Source organism: Trachinotus anak, unplaced genomic scaffold (genome assembly GCF_046630095.1).
Source record: "Trachinotus anak isolate AG129_WGS33_773 ecotype Australia unplaced genomic scaffold, CSIRO_AGI_Tana_v1 ptg000007l, whole genome shotgun sequence".
Classification (NCBI taxonomy): Eukaryota; Metazoa; Chordata; class Actinopteri; order Carangiformes; family Carangidae; genus Trachinotus; species Trachinotus anak.
Window position 1 is genome coordinate 15,961,182 of NW_027273858.1, and position 21,495 is coordinate 15,982,676.

General features: G+C 40.8%; 2 protein-coding genes across 3 annotated transcripts; both read left to right on the forward strand.

Annotated features, from left to right (window-relative positions):
- Positions 1-85: 85 nt before the first annotated feature.
- On the forward strand, positions 86-13,097 carry sft2d1 (SFT2 domain containing 1). 2 transcript variants are annotated; one of them, XM_071480985.1, is made up of 9 exons: positions 86-220; positions 360-446; positions 1,173-1,259; positions 2,546-2,628; positions 6,810-6,891; positions 7,334-7,369; positions 7,457-7,515; positions 10,085-10,114; positions 12,395-13,097. In XM_071480985.1, the coding sequence occupies exons 2-9, from the start codon at positions 381-383 to the stop codon at positions 12,432-12,434; spliced, it is 483 nt and encodes a 160-aa protein (XP_071337086.1). In that variant the 5' UTR covers positions 86-220; positions 360-380; the 3' UTR covers positions 12,435-13,097. The 2 variants fall into 2 exon arrangements, with proteins under 2 accessions (XP_071337086.1, XP_071337085.1); XM_071480984.1 differs by lacking the exon at positions 86-220 and having other exon boundaries at positions 227-446.
- Positions 13,098-15,083: 1,986 nt separating this feature from the next.
- Positions 15,084-19,447, forward strand: prr18 (proline rich 18). Its single transcript, XM_071480982.1, has one exon. The coding sequence runs from the start codon at positions 15,361-15,363 to the stop codon at positions 16,126-16,128; it is 768 nt and encodes a 255-aa protein (XP_071337083.1). The 5' UTR covers positions 15,084-15,360; the 3' UTR covers positions 16,129-19,447.
- Positions 19,448-21,495: the final 2,048 nt, after the last annotated feature.

The following is a 21,495-nucleotide window of genomic DNA, read 5'->3' on the forward strand; positions in this document are numbered from 1 at the left end:
AAAGTTAATTACGCCTAATGTCGTTAAATTATGAATTCAGTACAAGGTTGCACATTTTCCGTTTTTTCTTAGTTTCGTAATGCACGTATTTCCGACGGCACTGAAAGGCAGCAACAATTGCGAGGAAGTGGGGCTGGTGAAGTTGTCTTCATACGCTGATCTGAGGTCAGTGTTTGACACAGCTCCCCAGCAGCAGTGGGTGCCGACAAACCGATTCTGGGTCAGTACTGACAGGAAGTGTCGTTCAGGAAGTCAAAGTCGCTACTGAGACGATCAAAACTTGCAGACATAGTTAAATAGTAAACGGACAGTCAGAAATAAATATATATATAAATTGGACTACTCTGTTTTCTAAGCAGTTTGCCAGCTAGCCTCTAGCGATGGACAAGCTTCGTCGTGTGCTAAGCGGTCAGGAGGAAAATGAAGAGCTGGGTCTCACGGCACAGGTAGCTACTGTATGACAGTATACGCTGCTAATGCTAGCGTCGTGTCAATTGATGAAATGTAATGAAAAATAAAAATGTGTTGTTTGAGACTTTGCATCAGTGTTCAAACACCTGCTGCTAATGTTAATGCGGTTTTGTTTTCTCAGCGTACGTTAGTAGCTGGAATTGAAATGCTATCGGACGACAGTTTGACAGTTGGCTAACGTTAGCCAGAAAACAGTGCCGCTAGCATGTTTTGTTTTCTTTCCGCCTCGTTTAAAGCTGCCTATCATATTCTTCTGTCGGCATCTAACAAACTGTATTTGTTTGTTTATGTATACTTTTTACACGCGTTCATGGTGAAAAGGAAATGAGGTAAGGTGCTGATTTTACGTGATGCTATTTTTTTTTTACTTGTTAGAAAGTTAACGTTTCACTCAGGAACAGCAGAGTTTCCAGTGCTTGAACCTCTGCATTTCTTTTTAAATCATACTGTTTCCAATAAAAACGTTTTTCCTATAAAACCTTGATCTCATTGGTTCATTTGCCTTAGTTTAATGTGCTGAGTAATGTTGTGCGCCTGTGTTTAGACCTGTGCTGTGTGTGTTTGTGTTTTAAGATAATACTGTAGCTGGGTGTTATCTGCTAGGCTCCAGCCAACATAGTTAAACCATGAGGAGGAAGCCTGTGGGTCTTTGTGCAGGTCATTAGGGTTGTCTTGTGACATCCTGCTATTGTTCTCACCAGGTCCTTGATGCCACCACTCTCAGCTACAGCACCAGGGTGAAATGGTTCGTCATATGCTTTGCCGGAGGCATCCTGTGTTCAATACTTGTGAGTGTCTCGGCCTTTAACATTAAAAAGGCAGCTTTTATGTTCTTCCTGACTTTATGCTGACATTTGGAATACAGAGAATGCAGAGTGTATATAACACTGTAGACAAAGTCCAAGTTAGTTTTTCTTGCGTGCTGTTTGGTTTGTGGGCACTATAAAAACGCTCAAGTCGTTAACATGATTCAGCACCATTGCCATCAAAACACATCATTGATCTCTTTCGCTTGCAGATTAAAGTGATTGGCACATGTCACTTGTACTCAATTAGCACATAGAGGTTGCTTTATGTCACCAAAGGTTTCAGTTTGGGAAGTCTTGTCACAGATGGCACTTACTGATAACACTTTGAAGCCACCGCATAGTGATAATTTAAACTGACAAAGACCCAACACAACCTCTCTGTAGAGGCCTGGTGGTGAAATTCACAGTCAGGAAATTTCTGCACATTGATCAACTAAACAACATCTCTTAATGTGTCTTCCATTCATGTATTTTCAAACACGTTCCTTTCTCTCTGGATGCCCTCTCTCCTAACCACTTTCTATCACTATGCTGACTGCAGTAATTCTACACACATTCACAAAACCATGCATAGAGGGGTTCGATCGCCGCTAGTCAAATAAAATTGGAGCAAGAACTGTGGAGCATAAGAATCTACAGTGTCCATAAATTTACAGTAAACCTTAAAAGGATGGGTGTATAATAAAGCAAACTTTTTAAAAATATTTTGCGGCATTTCAAGCCCTGTTACAGTTAGAAAAGAGATGACAGGCAGTGAGGGGGAGAGAGATGCAACAAAGGTCTGTTGTACTCAAACCACATTTCTGGTGAAGAAATAAGCAACACTCACACAACAAATTATAATGCCTAAGTTAACTGATATTTGCTTTATCTCCATAACTATGCTCCTTAGATCCCATTCCCCACATGGTGAATACCGCTCTACCTCTTTGAAAGTGATCCAAACAAAGAAGATGTTTGTGGGTTTCAGTAAAGTTAAGGCAGTGATTCTTTCACAAAGCCTTTCAAAGCCTTGTGGTATTTTAGTATTAGGTAAACCCATTATGTCATTACGTTTCAGTAAAACCATAGAACAGCCCACATAATCCTCTGGTTTTTATTTATTTATTTATTTTGACAACAAAAAAATAACAAGATGTAAGCCTTCAGTCTTATTAAAATCCACAATTCATTTAGCTACTTGGTAAGAGTACTTTCTTTTGTCTTCCCCAAGGAAAGCATAGTGACATTATTCTGTGTTGCTGACAGCCTGTGTTTTTTAACAGGGCTCAGCACTGTTGTTCCTTCCAAATGGACTCAAGCTTTTCGCTGTCTTCTACACACTAGGAAATATCGCAGCTCTTGCCAGGTAAGTCCAGCCAAGGTTTGGCTGCTCTGAGTATTAATTTGATATAATATTTTCCTTCCAGTATTATACAACAAATAATGAGCAGCAGACTAATACACTCTGATATATCTCTTGATAACTGCCACACCCTGCAAGAGTCATCCTTGGCAAAGCAACGTATTTCTCTGCAGTTTGCTTTTAGGCTCTGTATAAAGAAGACACACCAAGTAGTCATACATGTAATTATACTCATCTTCCTGTGTGCCGTCAGCACTTGTTGTCCAATGTTTGGAGCACAGTGCCTGAGGAACCATGAGATTTATTGATAGACATAGATTGACAATCTAATATTGATGATAAGCAGTAGCGACTGCTGGCTCAGATCACGACTGAAGGATTATAACTGAAACGATAATCTCCATGCTTTAATCTGATTGCATTAGTATTAATTAGTATTATTAAGCCTGTATAGAAAATGCACTTGCTCTACACTAGACTGTTACCTGTGTAGTGAGAATGCATCAGCCTGCAGCTGCGCCTTTGTTTTAGAGGGAGACTGTTAATAACTGCATGAATAAGAGAAATTAGTTAGGCAGGCTTACCCTTGAATAGAGATTGCATAATTCTGATTTAACACAGCAGGCACTCCTCTTGCAAAAGATTATTATTGCACCTATGAGATTAATCCTGCTTAATTATATGTTTCTTGCACATCAGTAGATAATGATTAGGGATAAAGCGACAATGGTCAGTGGGAAAAGGATAGCTGTCTGTCTCCTAAATGTTTGTTCTGCCATCTGGCTCTGTGAGTAGAGAAGACTTTAGTGTTTGCTTGCTCTGTGGGAGTATACAAGTAAATGACAGCACCTCTTTATAGAAGCACAGGTACAGGTACAGCAGTACAGGTATGAACTTACCCAAGACGCATTGAGGACGCATGTGAGATCCGATCATTCACACCACATTTGGAGGTGGCCACATTCTTTTAGCAGCGTGAGCACAAATGCATCCTGAGACACATTGAAGGACAGCCTGCTCTGCAGACATCGTCTGCCACAGTCTAATTAGTCCCACCACAGATTCATATGCATTTTTGTTTATTTGTATATAAAGTAGGGAAGTTAGATCCAATCACAAGCAGTCACTCGAGATGCATGTGGAGACGCATTTTAAAGTCAGATGGGAACATGCCGACATGCTTAGAGCTGACCACTTGTGATTGGATCACTAATGCCAGGTCTGAACAGGGCCATATAGACACTTCTTTGTCCATTTTAATGTAATGGTTCAGTAAGATTAGAATTTTATCCTCACTAGATATCAGCGGCCTCTAGGACTCTGTGACATCATGGATGATTTAATCTAGATAATCCAAGGTCTAAACCCAATAATAATGTCTTTGACTTGTTTGACAGACAGTGAACCATTGATGAGGGGTTTGTTTTCAGACAGGACAGTCTCTATTTTCAGGTATCATATGTCCAGGAGGTTTAGATGCATCAATAAACTGGGTCACCTTCTGCTCTCATAGCCCAGGTTACTGATCCAAAGCAAGAGAGTGTCATATTTTAAAGATCTTAAACCACTTTTCACTCGTATGTGACTTTGAGAACACAGAGACAACAACAATAGGAATGTTGTAATAAAAAAACATTCTAAAATTAATAGTATTATATATAATTGTTTTTTGTTTGTTTGTTTGTTTTTAATGTCAGTATTGACTAGCAATGTTGAAGTGACTCTTCCAAAGTCACTTCAGTTTGATGCACTTTATTCTGTTAAAGGATTTCTTTCCTTGTTTTTATTTCCCCTTTTAACATCGCTGTCATCCATCCTCAGGTGTTGCTTTGTCTTTTGTATTCAGAGCCGCTCACTTTTTTTCAGTACTTAGTGAAAACACCTTTAGCAGTGATTACAGCCTCAATTCTTCTTGGGTATGATGCCAGAAGTTTTGTACACCTGGATTTGGGGTTTTTTGCCATTCTTTTCTGCAGATCCTCTCAAGCTCTGTCAGGTGGCATGGGGACTGTTGGTGGACAGCCACTTTCAGGTCTCTCCAGATATTGGTTTGATTTGATTCAAGTCAGGACTGTGGCTGGGCCACTCAAGGATTCACAGACTTGTCCCTAAGCCACTCTGGATGTCTTGGCTGTATGCTCAAGGTCATTGTCCTGTTGAAAGGTGAACCTTTGGCCCAGTCCAGGCCTGACTGCTCTGAACCAGGTTTTCATTGAGGATATCTCTGTACTTTGCTCCATTCAGCTTTCCCTCAACCATGGCCATTCTTCCTGCCCCTGCTGCTGACAAACACCCCTACAGCATGATGCTAATACCACCATGCTTCACCATTGGTATTGGGCAGGTGATGAGCAGTACCTGGTTTCCACCGGGCATGATGCTTAGAATTAAGGTCAAACAGTTCATTCTTGGTTTCATCAGATCAGAGAAACTTCTCACAGTCTGAGACTCTTTTAGCTGCTTTTTCTGCAAACTCAAAGCAGCTTTCACTGAGGAGAGGCTTCTATCTGGCCACTCTGCTATAAAGCCCAGATTGGTGTAGTGTTGCAGTGATGGTTGTTCCTCCCATCTCCACACAGGATCTGCGGAGCTCAGCCAGATGGGCCATCAGATTCTTCGTCACCTCTCTCACCAAGGCCCTTCTTCCACAATTGTTCAGTTTGGCCGAGCGGGTCAGTTGTAGGAAGAGTCCTGGTTGGTCCAAACCTCTTCCTTTAAGAATTATGGAGGTGTGCCTCGACACAATCCTGTCTCTGAGCTCTGCAGGCAGTTCTTCTGTTTTCATGGCTTGGTTTGTGCTTTGATATACATTGTCAGCTGTGAGACCTTATATAGACAGGTGTGTCTTTCCATATCATATCCAATCACATCAGTTAACCACAGGGGGATTCCAATCAAAGTGTAGAAACATCTCAAGGATGATCAAGAGAAATGGTAGACACCTGAGATAAATTTCAAGTGTCATAGCAAAGGGTCTGAATACTTATGTCAGTGTGACAAAACTTCTGAAGTTATGTTTTGCTTTGTCATGATGGGATATTGTGCAGAAAAAGCTAAAGGGTCTGAATACTTTCTGAATGCTATCGACAGATGACTGATTTCCTTCTCTAGTCAGCAGTAGCAGTGTGTGCATGGATATCATTATCGTGAGCGGTTGAAAAAAAGCATACATCCCTCTCAGCAGACCAGTAGAAAGAGCCTGCGTCAACACTGACTACTCTCGTGTCTCATCTAACAGATGTGACGCTCCACAGACTCCCTCTACCCACACAGCTCTGCTGAGCCCAGAGCTCCGTGCCTCGTCAGCAGGGAAAGCCTTTGTCTCGTTACATTTACTCACGTCACACATGCATCATGTAGGAGGTTTTAAATGTGTCATCGTGTGTTGGGCATGAAATATTTAACCCCCTAATGATTGCCACATGTGGTGTCAATTTGATTGTGGTCGCCAGACAGTTTGGTCTCTCAGAAGAGATTTGTTTGTGTGCATGTAAACATATATGCAGACTTCTGAAATTCTTATTCTGAAATCCACTTAGACGATGAAGTTAAGTTTGAGTGTTCAATTTCTGATGTTAAAATGGAGTAGACACGCGTTTTTTCACCCCAAACATTGAGTAAATAAAGGGGTTAGTGTACTATGTATGTTTTAGCCGACCATGGTGATGATATTTGTTCTGTCAAACCTCTGTAATTAGCACAGGCAAATTAGTGTGCTGTACAGACAAAGAAGAGAGTGGCACTCAGGAAAACTGAAAATTAATCAACACATATTCACAGTCTTGGCTGCACTGTTTAATGGGCAATCTCTGAAAAGCACAATAAAATTATACAACACTGAAGAAAGGTTAGCACCAGACATAAGGACAGATGATAAAATGATAATATTAATAATCTGCTGGATTTCTGTGAAGTGTCTAGGTCATGGTTTTCCAAGAAAAGTCACTTGTAAGTTGCTTTGGATAAAAGCATCTGCCAAATGAGTGAATGTAAATGTAATGTAAATGTAAGAAAAGCTGAATCGAGGGCAACTGGATTTGGTTATAGATACTTCAGGACGTTTCACCTCTCATCCAAGAGGCTTCTGTAGTTCCTGGATGAACATTTTCAACAACAGGACACTATACTTTTTACTGATGTTTAAAAAAATGTCACTTGCCTTTTTCTTTCTTTTTCTTCTAAAGCACCTGCTTCCTAATGGGACCATTAAAACAGCTGAAGCGCATGTTTGAACCAACAAGACTGATAGCCACCATTGTTATGCTGGTAAAAACTTTATATTTTACTGTTACTTTGAACTCTTATCATGGACATATCTTCCAGTTTATTTTTGGAAAGCATCTGAGGTCTTTATCTTATTACTGTGTTAGAAACTGTTTTCTTGATAAATCCTCCCTAACACCAGGCAAGATTTTATTTATAGTGTATCTGCTTTCACCTACCCATGAAAGGTCTTTCAGACTTTGGATTAGAAGGCCACGTTCAATTAAACATCCTGATGCTCTTCACCACGCAGTCTTAAACGGTTGAGAAGATAAAGTGACTGATCTTGACAACATATTTCAGCTTGTCACAGTTGTTTTTTTGTCAACGGATATAGTGATTTTATTTGCGTTAGAACTGTGCAATTCCTGTAAAATCACATAGCGGACATTATTCTGCAAGCATACAAAAAGATACTGTAATTGTTACTTTCTTCTCCCACCAGCTCTGCCTTATCTTAACACTTTGTGCAGTGTTTTGGGTAAGTAGATAATACATAGTTTCCAAGCCTGTTATATTTTAGTGCAGAGTTTCAACCTGTTGGAATAATCATTGTTTTATTTTACAGTGGCATAGAAAGGGACTGGCTATCATCTTCTGTATTCTGCAGTTTTTGGCAATGACATGGTAAGTGTGATTTCAGAGTCTGAGCCATCTCTCCTCTGTGCTACAGTTAACACATTAGTTTACTCATCACTCACACCTACGCAGATGAAGCCATCTTTCTGTGATAGAGAACTTTGCTCCAGCTGCTTCAGCTTGCATTAAATGTCCGTGAGTTGAGATAATCACTACGCTGAAGCTTTAAGCTGACTTACTGCTGGTGGCACGTGCACTAAATGTACACAATCATTGGCACACTGCACATTCAACCACACTATACCTGAATTTTTCCATTGTCCAAGTTTTTTTAACTCGGCCTATAAAGAGTAAATATCATACAATATAAGTCATGTAATGATAATAAGAAGCACATATAATGTAAGTTGAAAGGTTTGATTTAATGGATTTGCCCTAGTTTGCCTGAGCACTCAGTGATATCTGCTTGACATACAGGTTGAGTCAGTGGTGTTGTAATAAGACTGGTAGGTAGGTCATGCCAGGTGTTGTAGGAGGTCAGTATGTTTTTGGCCTGTAGGGGAAGAGGTAGAGCCAGAATCAGTGTGGACCTAGTTGTTTGGACTCATATCACCCCGGCAGGTAGCGATAGACTGGTATTTCCACACAAGACAAAGTCAGTGCCAGCTCTCTCTGGGGTCATTACTACTACTACTAAAATCTCATGTATGGTCCAATCAGAATATATACATATATACATAAATAAATATATATATATATATATATATATATATATATATATATATATATATATATATATATATATATATATATATAAATACCTGAACACTTATTATTATATTATTATTTTGATTATACTACTTACAAGGTTTTATTGCAGTATACAAAGGGTTTTTTGCCATTTTATCTGCTTTACAAAATCTGTTTCCTGTTTCTGTTTTTTACACAATCTGGTTTGAAAAAACACACACACATAGTCCTGCCATGACAATTGCGATCACTAGGGCTGGACCTTTTAGTTTTTTGATGAAGTGCTTGATTTACAGCAAACTGAAGTCAAGAATTTTCATTATTGATAAATTGACAAAAGTTATTTAATGCCAAACATTGTCTGTTTTCAGCTTCTCAAACTCTTTTTCGGTTTTATAACATTGCAAGTAGAATATCTTTAGGTTATGGCCTAGACTTCACCTTTGACTCTGGGAAATCATGATTGCCATTATAGTAAAAATGTGAGTAATTGTTAGGTGCAGTCCTACTTTTATTCTAGTTTTAAATTCAGCTTCAGTCTTCATTTTGGTGTTCCGCATCCTGCGGATAAATCAGACCAGCTGAGAAATGAGAACATCTAGTACTAAGGTCATTGGGGTTAAGTTACAGCATAGCAGTGAATAATACGAGGTGTCAGTGCTGTGTGTTGGCATGTCAGCACTTGAATGTTCATCAATTTGAGCATATTTGCACAGGGGCAGCAAGAGTTTCAGTGTGTGAATGTGCATGGAAACACAAACACCAGGAGTGGACAGTTTTAGTGCATCACTGAGCAAGACTGTGTCAGCCTCACGACTACACTGCTTTTGCACCTACATTTAGTAGATTCCACTTCCGCTCTGCCTGTGTTCTCAGAGGCATTGCCATGGCAACCACAAGTCACACATCCCAGACTCATTCATAACAGACTGGGGGGCATAGTGCACTCCCACACAGGCACTCAGAGGTCTGTGTGAAGGTGGCTCTATCATAAGACGTAGCCACCGACCCACACACGCAGGTGGGCAAAGTCCAGTCCTCAGGCTGAATTCTGTGAGGTGACCATATGACACTGAAGCTTTACTGGCTGACACCGACTCAGAAAAGAGCATGGCTGACAGATGGAAGTAATAATGAAAAAGTGCTGATTGCTTTCACTAAACTTACTCATTCAGTTCACTGATTTAGTTTGGATTTCAGACCATTCACTTGAAAAATGTTGACAGTCCTTAAAACAATTGTTATAACTCAGATGGGACAAATGAAGGTTTCCTGCTAACTGGTGGTCAAATAAGATGGCAGCCATGCTCAGGCTTGAGCTATGGTTAATAATCCAACTGCTGTACCAGATTCCTCACATATTTTACATATATTAGGTGTCTGATCAGGTTTTTTTTTTTTAGCTTAGGGGCACTTTGTGTTTTTTTTTTGGTTTTTTTTGGTTTAATCTTAAATCTCCTGGATGTTATGTTATCATTGCAAACTCATGGTGTGCTGATGAGATTATTAAAACGCACTGAAACAATAACTGGACTAAAGATCCTTGGATTTCTAATGTTACCAAATATGTCATGTTGAATTACAGTAAAATTAAGGTAGTACATAATGGCATCTTGGCAGTAAATATTTCACTAAAGTGGTTATACAGAATGAAAAATATATGTCAACTTCTGTGGCAAATCTAAAGGAGATGAGCATGAAATAAATACTAATGGCAGTGTATTTAAAAATATATTTCTTCAGGTTGTATTTGACACACTCAGCCTCATAATACAGTGTATTTATACTTTCTTTGATGTAATTAGTGTCTTGTCTTTAACATAAACATTGTCTCCACATCCTGATGTTTTACGTTTTTCTCTTTCAGGTATAGCATCTCTTACATTCCATTTGCCAGGTAAGACGAGATGATTATATGATTTATTTTTTGTCTGTATTAACCTTAAGGTGATGCATATGTCCTTTAATGTTCGGTTCAGTTGTATGTGTTGCTTGCTGAATTAACTATCTATATAAGTTTAGGCCTTTCACTTGAGCCACCTATGAGAACTTACTGTCAAAGGAGACCTTAAATACATTTTCATCTGCCATTTATATCTCAGTAATGCCCTGCACTGCCACACACAACAAACTGGAGGGAACCCTATGAGCGACAGTCAGTGAAAACATGTTTTTATTTACCTCTAAATACTGTTTGCCTCGACCATATGGCTGTAATCCCCCACTACGACGAGTGCAGACTCTCGGTGTCAAACAAATGGCAGCTTGTTGTTTCACACTGTGCTGCAGCCCTGTGACATTATTTACTTTATCCATAATATCTAAATGAAATCATTTCTTGTGGAATAATGCTCTTTCAGCCAGATTTACCAAAGGTATTTCTCCCCCCTTGTAGCTTTTACATTACTTGTTGATGAGCTTATGTTAAGCTCTATAGGATAGAAACACAGTACAAAATTTTAATTAGATCTAGACCAAAATCGGCTGCAAAAACAATAGAAGGATAAAAATATCAGTCATTCTAACTGGTTACCTGTTTTGTTTTTATTGTAGATCAAATACAATATTGAGCCCAATAGTCTTGAAATCTTACATCTGTTTGTTTTGTAATTTCAATAGATTATACCACAGTGCAAAAATTAAAAATGAAAGAAAATACTCCCATATACTCAGGTATTTACCTCTCAAATTGTCCCATATGGTGTACCCCCTCAGTGCCACGAGTCAGGAGGTGTGATGTTGTTTTGTCAGTCCAGCTGTAAGCAGGGTTATGTCTCATTTTGGCGAGAGGTCCAGAGCCCCCACATGCATCCCCCTCACTAAGTGCCTTGTGTATTTGGGCGACCCTATAATCCATTCTGACAGCTGAGAGACGTACTATAGCTTCCCTTCCCCCAACCCAAATGCTAACAACAACACAAAGCTGAGACAAAGACCTTTTTTTCTCGTGCCACCCTCCTGAAAACCAAATTCCAATGGAGAAATGCAAATTTGACTGCTAGTTTTGTGGCTGATGGCTGAAGTCCTAGTGATCACTTGTATATTTGTTTGTCCTTTGTTATAATTCTTCGATTTTTTTGTCAACATATCCTCCTCCCTCCTTAAGCTTCTTACAATAATCCATTTTCATTTAATTTAGATTTCATCATTTAGCGCTCTTTGTTTGCCATGTTGTTACAGATCAGCTGCATCTTTTTTAATCTCAGGCCTCTCTCACTCTGGGTGACACATAAAAAAGATTAGTCTTTGTCTTTCCCATTCCTGTCTGTGGTTGAAGAAACTGTGATACCTGGCTAGCCACAACACCACATGGCCAGTAGACTTGATCCTTTAATGTATTTTACCTTGTTGCCTATTTATAACCTCTCATGCCTGCAGACCGAGGTACTAAAACCTGCTGCATGTGCACTTCCCACAGTGCTTTGAGGCTACTGTTGCACTGATATTTAATCAGAAGTGAAGGAAAGTCGCTGAGACTGATCATTTATTCATGCAGTTTTAAATAGCATTAACCCTCCAGTGAATAAACAAAACAACCTGCATGCTGTATGGGAGGATAATATGAGCACTCTGGTTTTGAATGATTTTCATTTATACACTGGAGGGACTAACCAAAGCGTTTGAAGGCGCAAGTCTCCTGTCTGTCCACTGACCTCAGCTCCTCCTCCCTCTCATGCTGCTTATGATCCCCCCTTCTCCTTTTAACCTTGACGGGTTTCACACCTCCTCCACTGAAATTTGACTGTGGCTGCAGGCGAAGTCTGCATAGCAACACACTGATGGCAAGAGCAAACGGTGTGAAGGGAAACAGAGTAGGCAAGGGTCTGCGGTTACCATGGTGATCGCTCGCATTGCATCATCCTTCAACACAGACTACCTGGAGAGCGGGAGCCCCCATCACTCTGAACATGTGGTGCTTCCCCGCCAAAACACACTCACTTATTCATGACGAGCCCCACCCTAATCATCGTAACAAAGGGCGCAAGTTGCTTTTTTTGTCACTTTTAATTCTACACGCATGACAGAATTTTGACTCCACTGGATTTATTTATTCCTGAACAATTCACACTCAAGCAACACTCCATCACTCCTTTTTTCCTCTATTTTCTTTAGTCTATTGTTTTTTAATGCTAATTGTAATTTGTCTGGACATTTTCTCCCCATTTTTGTCTCACAGGGATGCTGTGATGAAATGCTTCACAACCTGTCTGAATTAGGACTCTGGAGTCCACAATTTCATGTGAAGACTGGTCCTAATATGCAAACTGCAAAAACAGTGGCTCTGTAAAATATGAATCTATGTTGTTTATACACTATATCTCCAAATTTTTACTGTGCCTTTTTCCTACTGTGAATTTTTGCTTTTTAGGTCTAGCTGAAGGTCTGTAACAATAATCAAATTGTAACACTCAGCAGTCTTTTGCTTTTGATGAAAAAGAAATGAGTGCCTTTAATGCTTAATATATTTAAGATATTCCTATATTTTCCAAGGATTTTATACAGTTTAAATGCAGGGAAAGTGTCTTAACATTGTGTATACAATACACACATATATATATATATATATAAAGAGATCTGTTGACACATACATACATATTTACAGCTTTAACAGTGTGAAATTCTATTTTCTTCTGGATTTTTATGTGGTCATTTGATTTCTTACACACAAACATTATTAAAACACATTGTCTGTCTGTTTTCAATCTGTGTATGAGGCACTGATGTATAAAGAGGTTCTCAGATGCTATTCCATGTTTATATATGATCATTTTCCCTGAGGCAGTTGAGGCACTGCTTCACTGATGATGCACTGGGATATATGATATCCACTTTTGAGGTTTTTCCAGCTATACTAAAGAGATTAAAAACAAAGAAAGCAGCTCCGGTGTAGTCTCTTAGTCTTCAATGTGCATTTGAACACCCCCTACCCACCCTGTCAGCTCAACAAATGACATTAAAATTGCTTCTGTTTTTTAAAATTTGATTCCCTGCCAGATGTAGAAATGACCCAGTTAATTACGCTTTTCTGAGCATTGTGATTTTGATGTGACCTAATAACCCAGTATAGCTTGCATTAGTTTCCCTATATTGCTTTGGCATCATGGCGTAGCCTCTGAGGATGTGGTTGTCATGACAACCCCCTCCAGGAAGATTCATAACCTCTGCCTACCCCCATCTGTGGTGCAGATGTGTACGTTCTCCTGATGAGAAGGTGTGTTTCATTTTATGGAGCACCTTGGTCTGGCACTCAGTCAGGAATATATGAACAGATGTTGGTGTATACTAGAAAAAAATGAAAACAGTTTGATACATTAGTCTCATACCAAAACCAAAACTCTTATTCCATCATATCACCCCATGTATGAGCTGCAGAATTTTCCCAGAAACATGCCTCAAGGTTTTCTCAGTACTTGATGTGACCAAATAACTGCATTTTACTTCCTGTTGCTCAGCCCCCACATAGTTTCTTTAGACGCTTGTATAATGTTGTGGTGGATTAACACGGGCAAAATCTCCCTTTAGTACTGCTTGTTCAACTAACTTGGTGGAGACCCTGTAAATCCCTCTCAAAGTAATCTTAGGGATAAAATAATTACGTCGAATGAAGGGACTGTGGTTGTGTTTGTGATCTGTTTTCTTACCCGCCATTTTTGGATTACGCCAAAGTTTAAGGATGAAGGGGAAGCACCCTGACCTCTGCAATCTGTTAGTGTCCCAACTGTTTCCTCTTCATTACATCTAATCCATTCTTATGTCAGAGAGAAGACGGCTCCCACGACACAACGGCCACTGATATTAAACAAGTCTGAGTCCCCTGTCCAGATTCATGATCCGGCTCATCTTGTACAGATGAATGAATAACTTGGCCTGTGTGGTTATGGGTAATTTCCATGCCATTTATTAACACAACCAAGTTGTATAGATGGCCTAAAGTAGAAAGGAGTGATTTTAAATAATCCCTACAGGAATATAATTCTGGTCAAAGGAAGTGTTTTGCTGGTTTTGCAGTGTAATGTCCCATTACCTTTTCTTCTTGTTCCAGAGGATTAGTACACTGTAGTATAGTAAATTAAATCTGAAGGTATGAAATTACACTTATTTCAGATTCATGATATGATAATCATAAGAGCAAACTAAATATCCATTGCATGACTCCATGGCAAAATGTTTAACAAATTGTGAAATATGAGCATCTTCAGGCAATATCAAATAAACAGTCTAAAAACTATACATTTGGAAGGAAGTATTGATTTCTTCTTATACCCTACACTGAGGGAAACAAAATCATGTGGAATCAATTATGAAACTGTCCGGGTGAAAGCACAGGCAACAGCAGAAAGGAAGGGAAATCAATATTGTAGGCTATGTATATTCCTCCAGATGTCTTTCATAGGCTGTGTGGCTGAAAGAACAACAATGAAACATCTATACGCATCAGTTTATAGACATTTGAGACTGTATTGACTGACTGAAAGGAAAAAAAGCAAACTGCATGTCATTGTGCCAGTGACATGTTTTGTTGGTTCAAGGACAGACAGAGTTATCTTTAAGCCCCACGGACCAACCGGTGTCTTAATGACCATAGCACAGGAACCCATGTCTGCTTCACTTCCAGTTAATTTGTACGTTTAAAGTTACAGTTCATTTTACAAAAATAAGCCAAAACTGAGTCACTCATAAGTTAATCAGATCAGTCACTGTACCACAATTATTTCAAGACAATTATGGGGTTTCAAAATGATCTTAAACAGATGTTGGAGTATGAATGTGTGACAGAGTCTAGTGCCTGGAAAACAGCAGAGCGGCGCTGTGAGAAAATATGAGGTGGATGTGGCTCATCGCTTGAGGAAGTTATTGGAAATTATGACATGACATCACCAGCTTTTTCATGGCTTTGTTCGGTGCGTCTCCTGACCACGCCTTCCTGCCACCGCCACCATAAAGCAGCCAGGCCGCGTGTGTGTGTGCACCAGTTGAACTCCGGTCGGCGTGGACAACAGGTGCACTACAGCCCCCCTCCACCTGGCTGTTGGATAATGCCCACAGAGCGCGTCTCGTCGCTTTGCGCAGGGCTTCCTCATCCGCACTTTGGACATTTGCACGCTTTTATATCCTGATCGCTTCCAGATACAAAAAAAAAAAATGCCTTTTCCGCCCATCAGCCTCCACCAGCGGATCTCCTCTCCCGGCAGGGAACTATTCGGGAAAAAGAAAGCCAACGGAGTGCCTACTCAGACTGAGCTCACCAGCAAATCCGGCGGAGAGAAAGCGGGGTCCGACAAGGAGAAGCAGTCCACTTCTTGGACCTCGGCGAATTTAAGGAATTTGGGGCGAAGGGCCCAGCAAGAGAAGAGCAAAAGCCAAGCTCAGAAGCCGGGGGCCGCTCAGGAGACTCAGGGAAAGTGCTCCTGGCTGACCGTGCCTAAACCTCAGGACTCATCGGAAGGAGTCAGGCGCTCCAGCTCCATGGACTCTACCAGACAGCTCCATGGCAAAGACGAAGGAAAGAAGGAGATTCAGTTTACCCTCAGCCTCACCCCTGAGGCCATTCTCGTCATCCAAAAGCGTAACCTAGAAAAACAGATGATGGCAAAGCAGCAGAAGTGTTGCGCCTCCGCGGACTTTCGCCACAGGCGAGTTTTTCCATCTAAAAAGACGCACGGAGGGTCCAAGGGCTGCGCTCCCGTCGCCAAGGCGGAGAGCGCCGAGCAGGACATCACCGCCATCGTTAAAATATCTCTGTTGAATGATCAGTACAAGTACGATGATGTGGAGTATGAAGAAGAGGATGGGGACGTGGATGAGACTGTTGTAAGGAAATGTAAAGAGTGGCTGAAAGGGGTCGAAAACGCCGCTGCTTTGGGGAAAGTCGACAAACTTTCTGCGCTCCCGCACCTTAAAAGCTGCTGACACCTGACATCCGATGTCTCATGTTTAAACTTCCAGCGAGGAGGCGACGGACCCGCACCCCTGTAGGCCTGCTGCAGTGGCATCCTAAACTTGAGTCTTGTAAACTGAACCTTTGTAAATGAGGGGAGAACACACTTGTCAATGTGTCTTAAAAAAAAAAAAAATTCCTAAAATACATGTCACTACCTTAAAAAAGAAGAAGAAAACAGAAATAGATGCGTAAATGGTATTGGAACAAGAGTAAATCTGACGTTCCCTTCTTAACAAAAATCTGATTTTAAAGCTTAGCTAATTGCAGCCTGACTCACCCAACAGTGCTTGTTATGGTACACAGGGACATTGCTTTGCGAGTTTAATGCCTATTCGATGTTTTGTTGAAGTTTGGATTTAATACCTTAATATTCTCGTCCTTTGCACATGGTTTTTGTTTTCAGCGGGGCGCCTGTGGATTGGCAGAGAGCTTTGCCTAAAGGGACGCGAAACCGTTCCTTTGTGCTGGAGAACAATAAGCTGTCAACAACAGGGCTTTATATGCGCCTGCTGCTGAAACCAAACTGGACTGTTTATTTTTTCCTCTAATGAGAGGGTTATATCCTTTGTAGGGATTTATCAGTGTTGTACAGTATTTAATATTTACTAAATATTTGTACTGTCAAACGTTTTCTCAGCTGATGATTTTATGCCATTTGAAGTAAAACGTTTTTTTTTTAATTACACAAGTGTCCCTGACCCTTTTAAATCTGCTGATTCGTGTTGTGGCTCTATAACACTGTTATATGATGCTGATTCACAGTCATTTACATTTCTTTCACACTTCTGGCCAGTTCCCAGACAGCATTTTTAAAGGCTCTTTGTTGCCACTGTTGCTACCTGAGGCCATTTGGGCATTAGTGTCCTAAGCTTCTTAGATTTCCTGTTAAGCAGGGTTGATCAGTGTACTGTAGGCCCCAGGTGCATGATCCCTACAGGAAATTACCCCCAGTCTCCTTTTCTTTTGTCACATCAAACAACACAATGCATGCAGCAGAGAGATACATGGTGTTGGTACAAAAATCTGGCTCATATTTTCACTCAAAGTGCCAGGAAGATGCTCCCCGCTATGAACTAAGAGTTTAATCCTGACATTTCCGTACTCATGTGGTTCTCACCGCGCTACAAAGCACTATATTTTTATTCTATAGGTAGCCATGAACTTCTTGCGCAACCCAGCGAAAGAGCAGGTCCAGTTGGGGGTTTAGACTCAAACCAGTAAAAAACCAGGCTACACCAAACCAAACACAGAGAAACTGAGCCATAAAGACACTTGTGGCTTGTTTGTTGCTTCACCTCAGCTGCCTTCATTTTATTGCACTGAACATTAAACCACTCAAAGGAAACTTTGCAATCACATGCAAACCTTGGACACAAATTAAATCTTCATGCAGAGTCACAAACATAGTTCAATGAGTGTATCGTGTGGAGTTTCCCTGCAATAAGCTTTAAACTCTTTTGTATTGTTCTCTGTAACTTGGTAACCAGAGTTTTACTCAGAGAGTGGTTCACTTTAAAAGCTCAATTACAGCTCGGACAGTAGAGTGCATTTGAAAAGCTCACACACCAATGACTGGTAAGCTGTTTTTTGAAAAATTACCTCTATTTGTATCCTCAGGTGACATTTTCCTTTCATATTATTTTGGAATTTGATGCGAAATCATTGTCACATCAGCAGTGTGGATTCGTACATAATTTTCTTTCAGACAAGCCTGATTTCTCTGAGGGCCTTAATAGTGGATTTGCTATGAGATCTGAGCACAAAGACCTTCATCAGTCAAGCACTCTATTATATGTTGGTGTCAGAAAGGTATTTTAAATAACCCACTTACCAGCACATGAGGGTTTTACATTTTCTTCTCCTGTTAAATGACGTTTCATTCAGGAACAGATTAGCACTGGACTAATAAATCTGTTGTCAAATGTGTCCTAGTACAACTCTGTAGGACAGTGCAGATCATTACCGGTTTTCTTGTCGTGTGAGTAAACAAACAAGGTGCTATACACAGCATCTCGTCCTGAATAGATGTTCCCATTCAGTGCCACAAAGTGGTTTTATTGTTGTATGTGGCAGACTGAGATCATGGCTGGGCCAGTACAGTTTGTACCAAGACCCGTTCGGTTCTCCATGGCTCCTGTGATGATATTATCTGCTGGCTCGGTGACTGAAAGTTGTGTAATCCTCGTCTATTGTGTCATTTCAATCGTGGCCTTGTTTATGTGCCTCCCTGTGGTATTCACTGCTGTCTGATTTAGGCCTGATGCCGAGCTATTCATGACTGTCCTGGGGGTGAGAACTGCATTATTATGTCTGCAGGAGCTCAAATACTAGTGTTCAATAGGAAAAGTAAAATTTAAAGAAGCAGAAGCTGGCAACAGTTGAGACGGTCGGCTTGGTTACAAAGTGGAAACACTTTCTCCAAAGCGCCCCTCAAGGTCTTTTTCATTTGGACTTAATAGATCCAACCCAGGCTGCAGGTCTCAGCTCTGTGTTTTCATCCTCTGCTTCAAACTGCTTCTGTTTACACCTACAGCATCTTTTCTGTCTGAGTCTCTAATCAGTCATTCCCATCTAATCTTCTCTTTTTGGATCAGGACTAAAAAGGGAATGACTGCAGGCTTCCGTCCACCTCACTGCAGTGTCATGATCACTGTCTGGAGGAGTGACGCGGCAGAGCAGGACAGCTGCATTATCCTCCACTGATTTGTAGTGGCAGGGAGCGCAGACGGATGCTGCCTTCAGCCCGTCACTTGCACTTTGCACACAGCAGCGAGAGCAAGGAGCTGCAGGTCCCTTTGCTCTGCCGCGACAGGATTACTGTGGCAACGGAACTGATAAATCCTTCGTCTCCAGCAGCTTTTGTGAGCAAAGACAAAGCAGACACTCCCTGAACCGTCTCGGCCCATAAACTTCAGTAATGCGGTCATTCAGTGGCGGCCTGTTATGAATGAGACATTTCCCAGGGACAGGGCGACCTCACAGAGAAGACTTAGATCAGAGAGTACAGTCCTCCCATAAAAGCTCAAGCAGGTTTTATTCTTCATTTGAGGGTTATAAAAGGAAGCATGGAGCTCCATGTTTTTCTACAAAGTCAATCTGCTTTGGCATGCATGCTGTTACTCCCATTAGCCTTGCATTTATTTTTTTTTTGTAACATGCTCCACATTTTGCATTCCTTTTCATCTTTTATTTCCTCTTTATACTCTCAGTAGTCTTTGCTGGGACAAGCCAACAAGATGTACAGTAGTAGTGCAATCTGTCCCTAATAAAAGTTTCCCCTGCAACATCTGTTGAGCATCATTCTTCATCATCATTAGATACACTAATTAAAGATTTAAGACACTGTTGCCCAATATAGACTTAGGGCAGAGCATAGCTTTACAAATTTGTTTTCAGGAAGATGAAAACAGAAAGGCGAGGGATTTGTAGGAGAGGAGGTGGGCATGTTCCTCCTGCATATCCCTTCTTTCTTTTGGCTGGGCATTGCAAGAACACAATGTCAGGCTGTTGTGTGGGAGGATGCTCTTGGCAGACGAGAGGGATTACCAAAAAATGCATTCTTTTTATAATCTTCAGGCAAGCTGACTGATTCACTCCCACAGCATCTAAGTATTTTTTTTTCTTTACTGGTGTTAGGCAGGGGATAAAGTCAAAGTGGAGCCCTGGAGGAGGAAAGCGATGCAAGACAGCGGCTCAGACCTAGACCGAGAGGCCGAGGCCCGGCGTCAGGCTCTGCTGGAGCAGGTTGACAAATATTGTACTCATGCTGTAAGGTTTTTATTCTGCAGCCAGTCGTCACAGAGAAGGCACAATAATCCAGTGAGAACAACGTCCTTTGATCAATGCCACACAGAAATCAATGATTTCATCATGTCTTTATCCGCAGTCACTCCTGACACATTGTTGTCTGTTTTCACACTCAGGTGATGCTTCCTCTAAGCTCACCTCCCCTCAGTCAGCATCCTTCATCTTCTTTGTTTATCCTCCAGCGCCATCTAGAGACCTACAGGAACATGCACCGTCTCAGAGACTCCCTCCACCGTCGCTATGCTGCTCTGCTCAGGGACAAGGTCCACTCACAGAGGTCCCTGCTGCAGCAGAGAGACGAGGCAGCCAGGGCAAAGTCCGACACTGAAGCTGAGCAGGTGAATCATTCAATCTTGGATCATGTCTTCTGCATCTTTTGTGGAGGTTGTAACCTGCCAGACATTCACATCTAATGGTTTCAAATGAGCAATAAACTATTTTCCTTGTAGTAATATTAGTTTTTCCAGTTTATTGTTTCTATTAGTTGCCAGCAGAGAGCTATCACACCATCACTATCAAAACCTGCTTTAGGACCACGTGTCATTTGAGATTATACCCGGCCCAGGATTCTGTGTCTAAAGTAGTTTTTGGTAATTTCATTAATATTCACTTTAATACTCACTATTCATACGTAACGGTTTTGGGTGCAGTATGGCTGAATGAAAATATTTGTGTGTGTGTGTGTGTGTGTGTGTGTGTGAAAAACAATGTTTCTTAGACAGCATAAAGCTTTGGAATTCATATCGCGTTTGTTTTCATTAAAATGAAGTCTGTTTTATTGTGTTACTCATCTGATAAGTTTATCAGCTCTGTTCAAATTGCCTCGCATTTGTGGTTTGATCAAGTACACAACCCTGTGTATCAAAGGTTTTCTGTTTTGACCACAACACCTTCACATTCATTTTCATGAAGTCACATGCATATCATCAACACGATCCCAGAACTGAATCCTGTGAGCCTTTATATTCTGCACAGTGTGGGCAGTATAGACAAACACTGTTGATGAACTTAGTGCTTCCAGTCACTCATCTGGACAGCTGCCTTGGATCATGTGACTGACAGAACCTGATCTGGTAGGACAGAGGTTTAATGTATTACATTCAGGCTTAATTGATCATCCCCAGCAACCCCTGAGGTTTTTTTAATCATCATGAATTTTGGTGTTTCACCAATTCACTTTGGGCTTGATCTGAATTTTAAAATCCAAAACTTTAATAAAGTTTTTTAAAATCTGTGAACAAAATACTTAAAGTATCAACAAAAGGTATTTAGTAATCGCGACAGTTAAGAATTAGGTATTCAGTTGCTTATAAGATTCAAAACCTTATGGCCTATCTCTGCTTCCATACATTTCTCCTCTTGCTGTGATTGACTTTGATTTTGACTGTCTTGTCTCTGTTGTGACTGGGTGTGAAAAGAGCAATAAGCTTCAGAGAGTGCCTGCATAGAGGGGGTCTAACAAGAGAGAGATCCTGTCTTATCTTCCCCTCCTGTAAAAGCAGAGCTTCTTCAGGAGGATGTAATTGCCC

Coding starts and splice junctions, on each gene's coding strand:
- prr18 (XM_071480982.1), top strand. CDS start 15,361: ATGCCTTTTCCGCCCATCAGCCTCCACCAGCGGATCTCCTCTCCCGGC.
- sft2d1 (XM_071480985.1), top strand. CDS start 381: ATGGACAAGCTTCGTCGTGTGCTAAGCGGTCAGGAGGAAAATGAAGAG. Junction 2,629..6,809: donor AATATCGCAGCTCTTGCCAG/GTAAGTCCAGCC, acceptor TTTCTTCTAAAG/CACCTGCTTCCTAATGGGAC. Junction 7,516..10,084: donor CAGTTTTTGGCAATGACATG/GTAAGTGTGATT, acceptor TTTCTCTTTCAG/GTATAGCATCTCTTACATTC.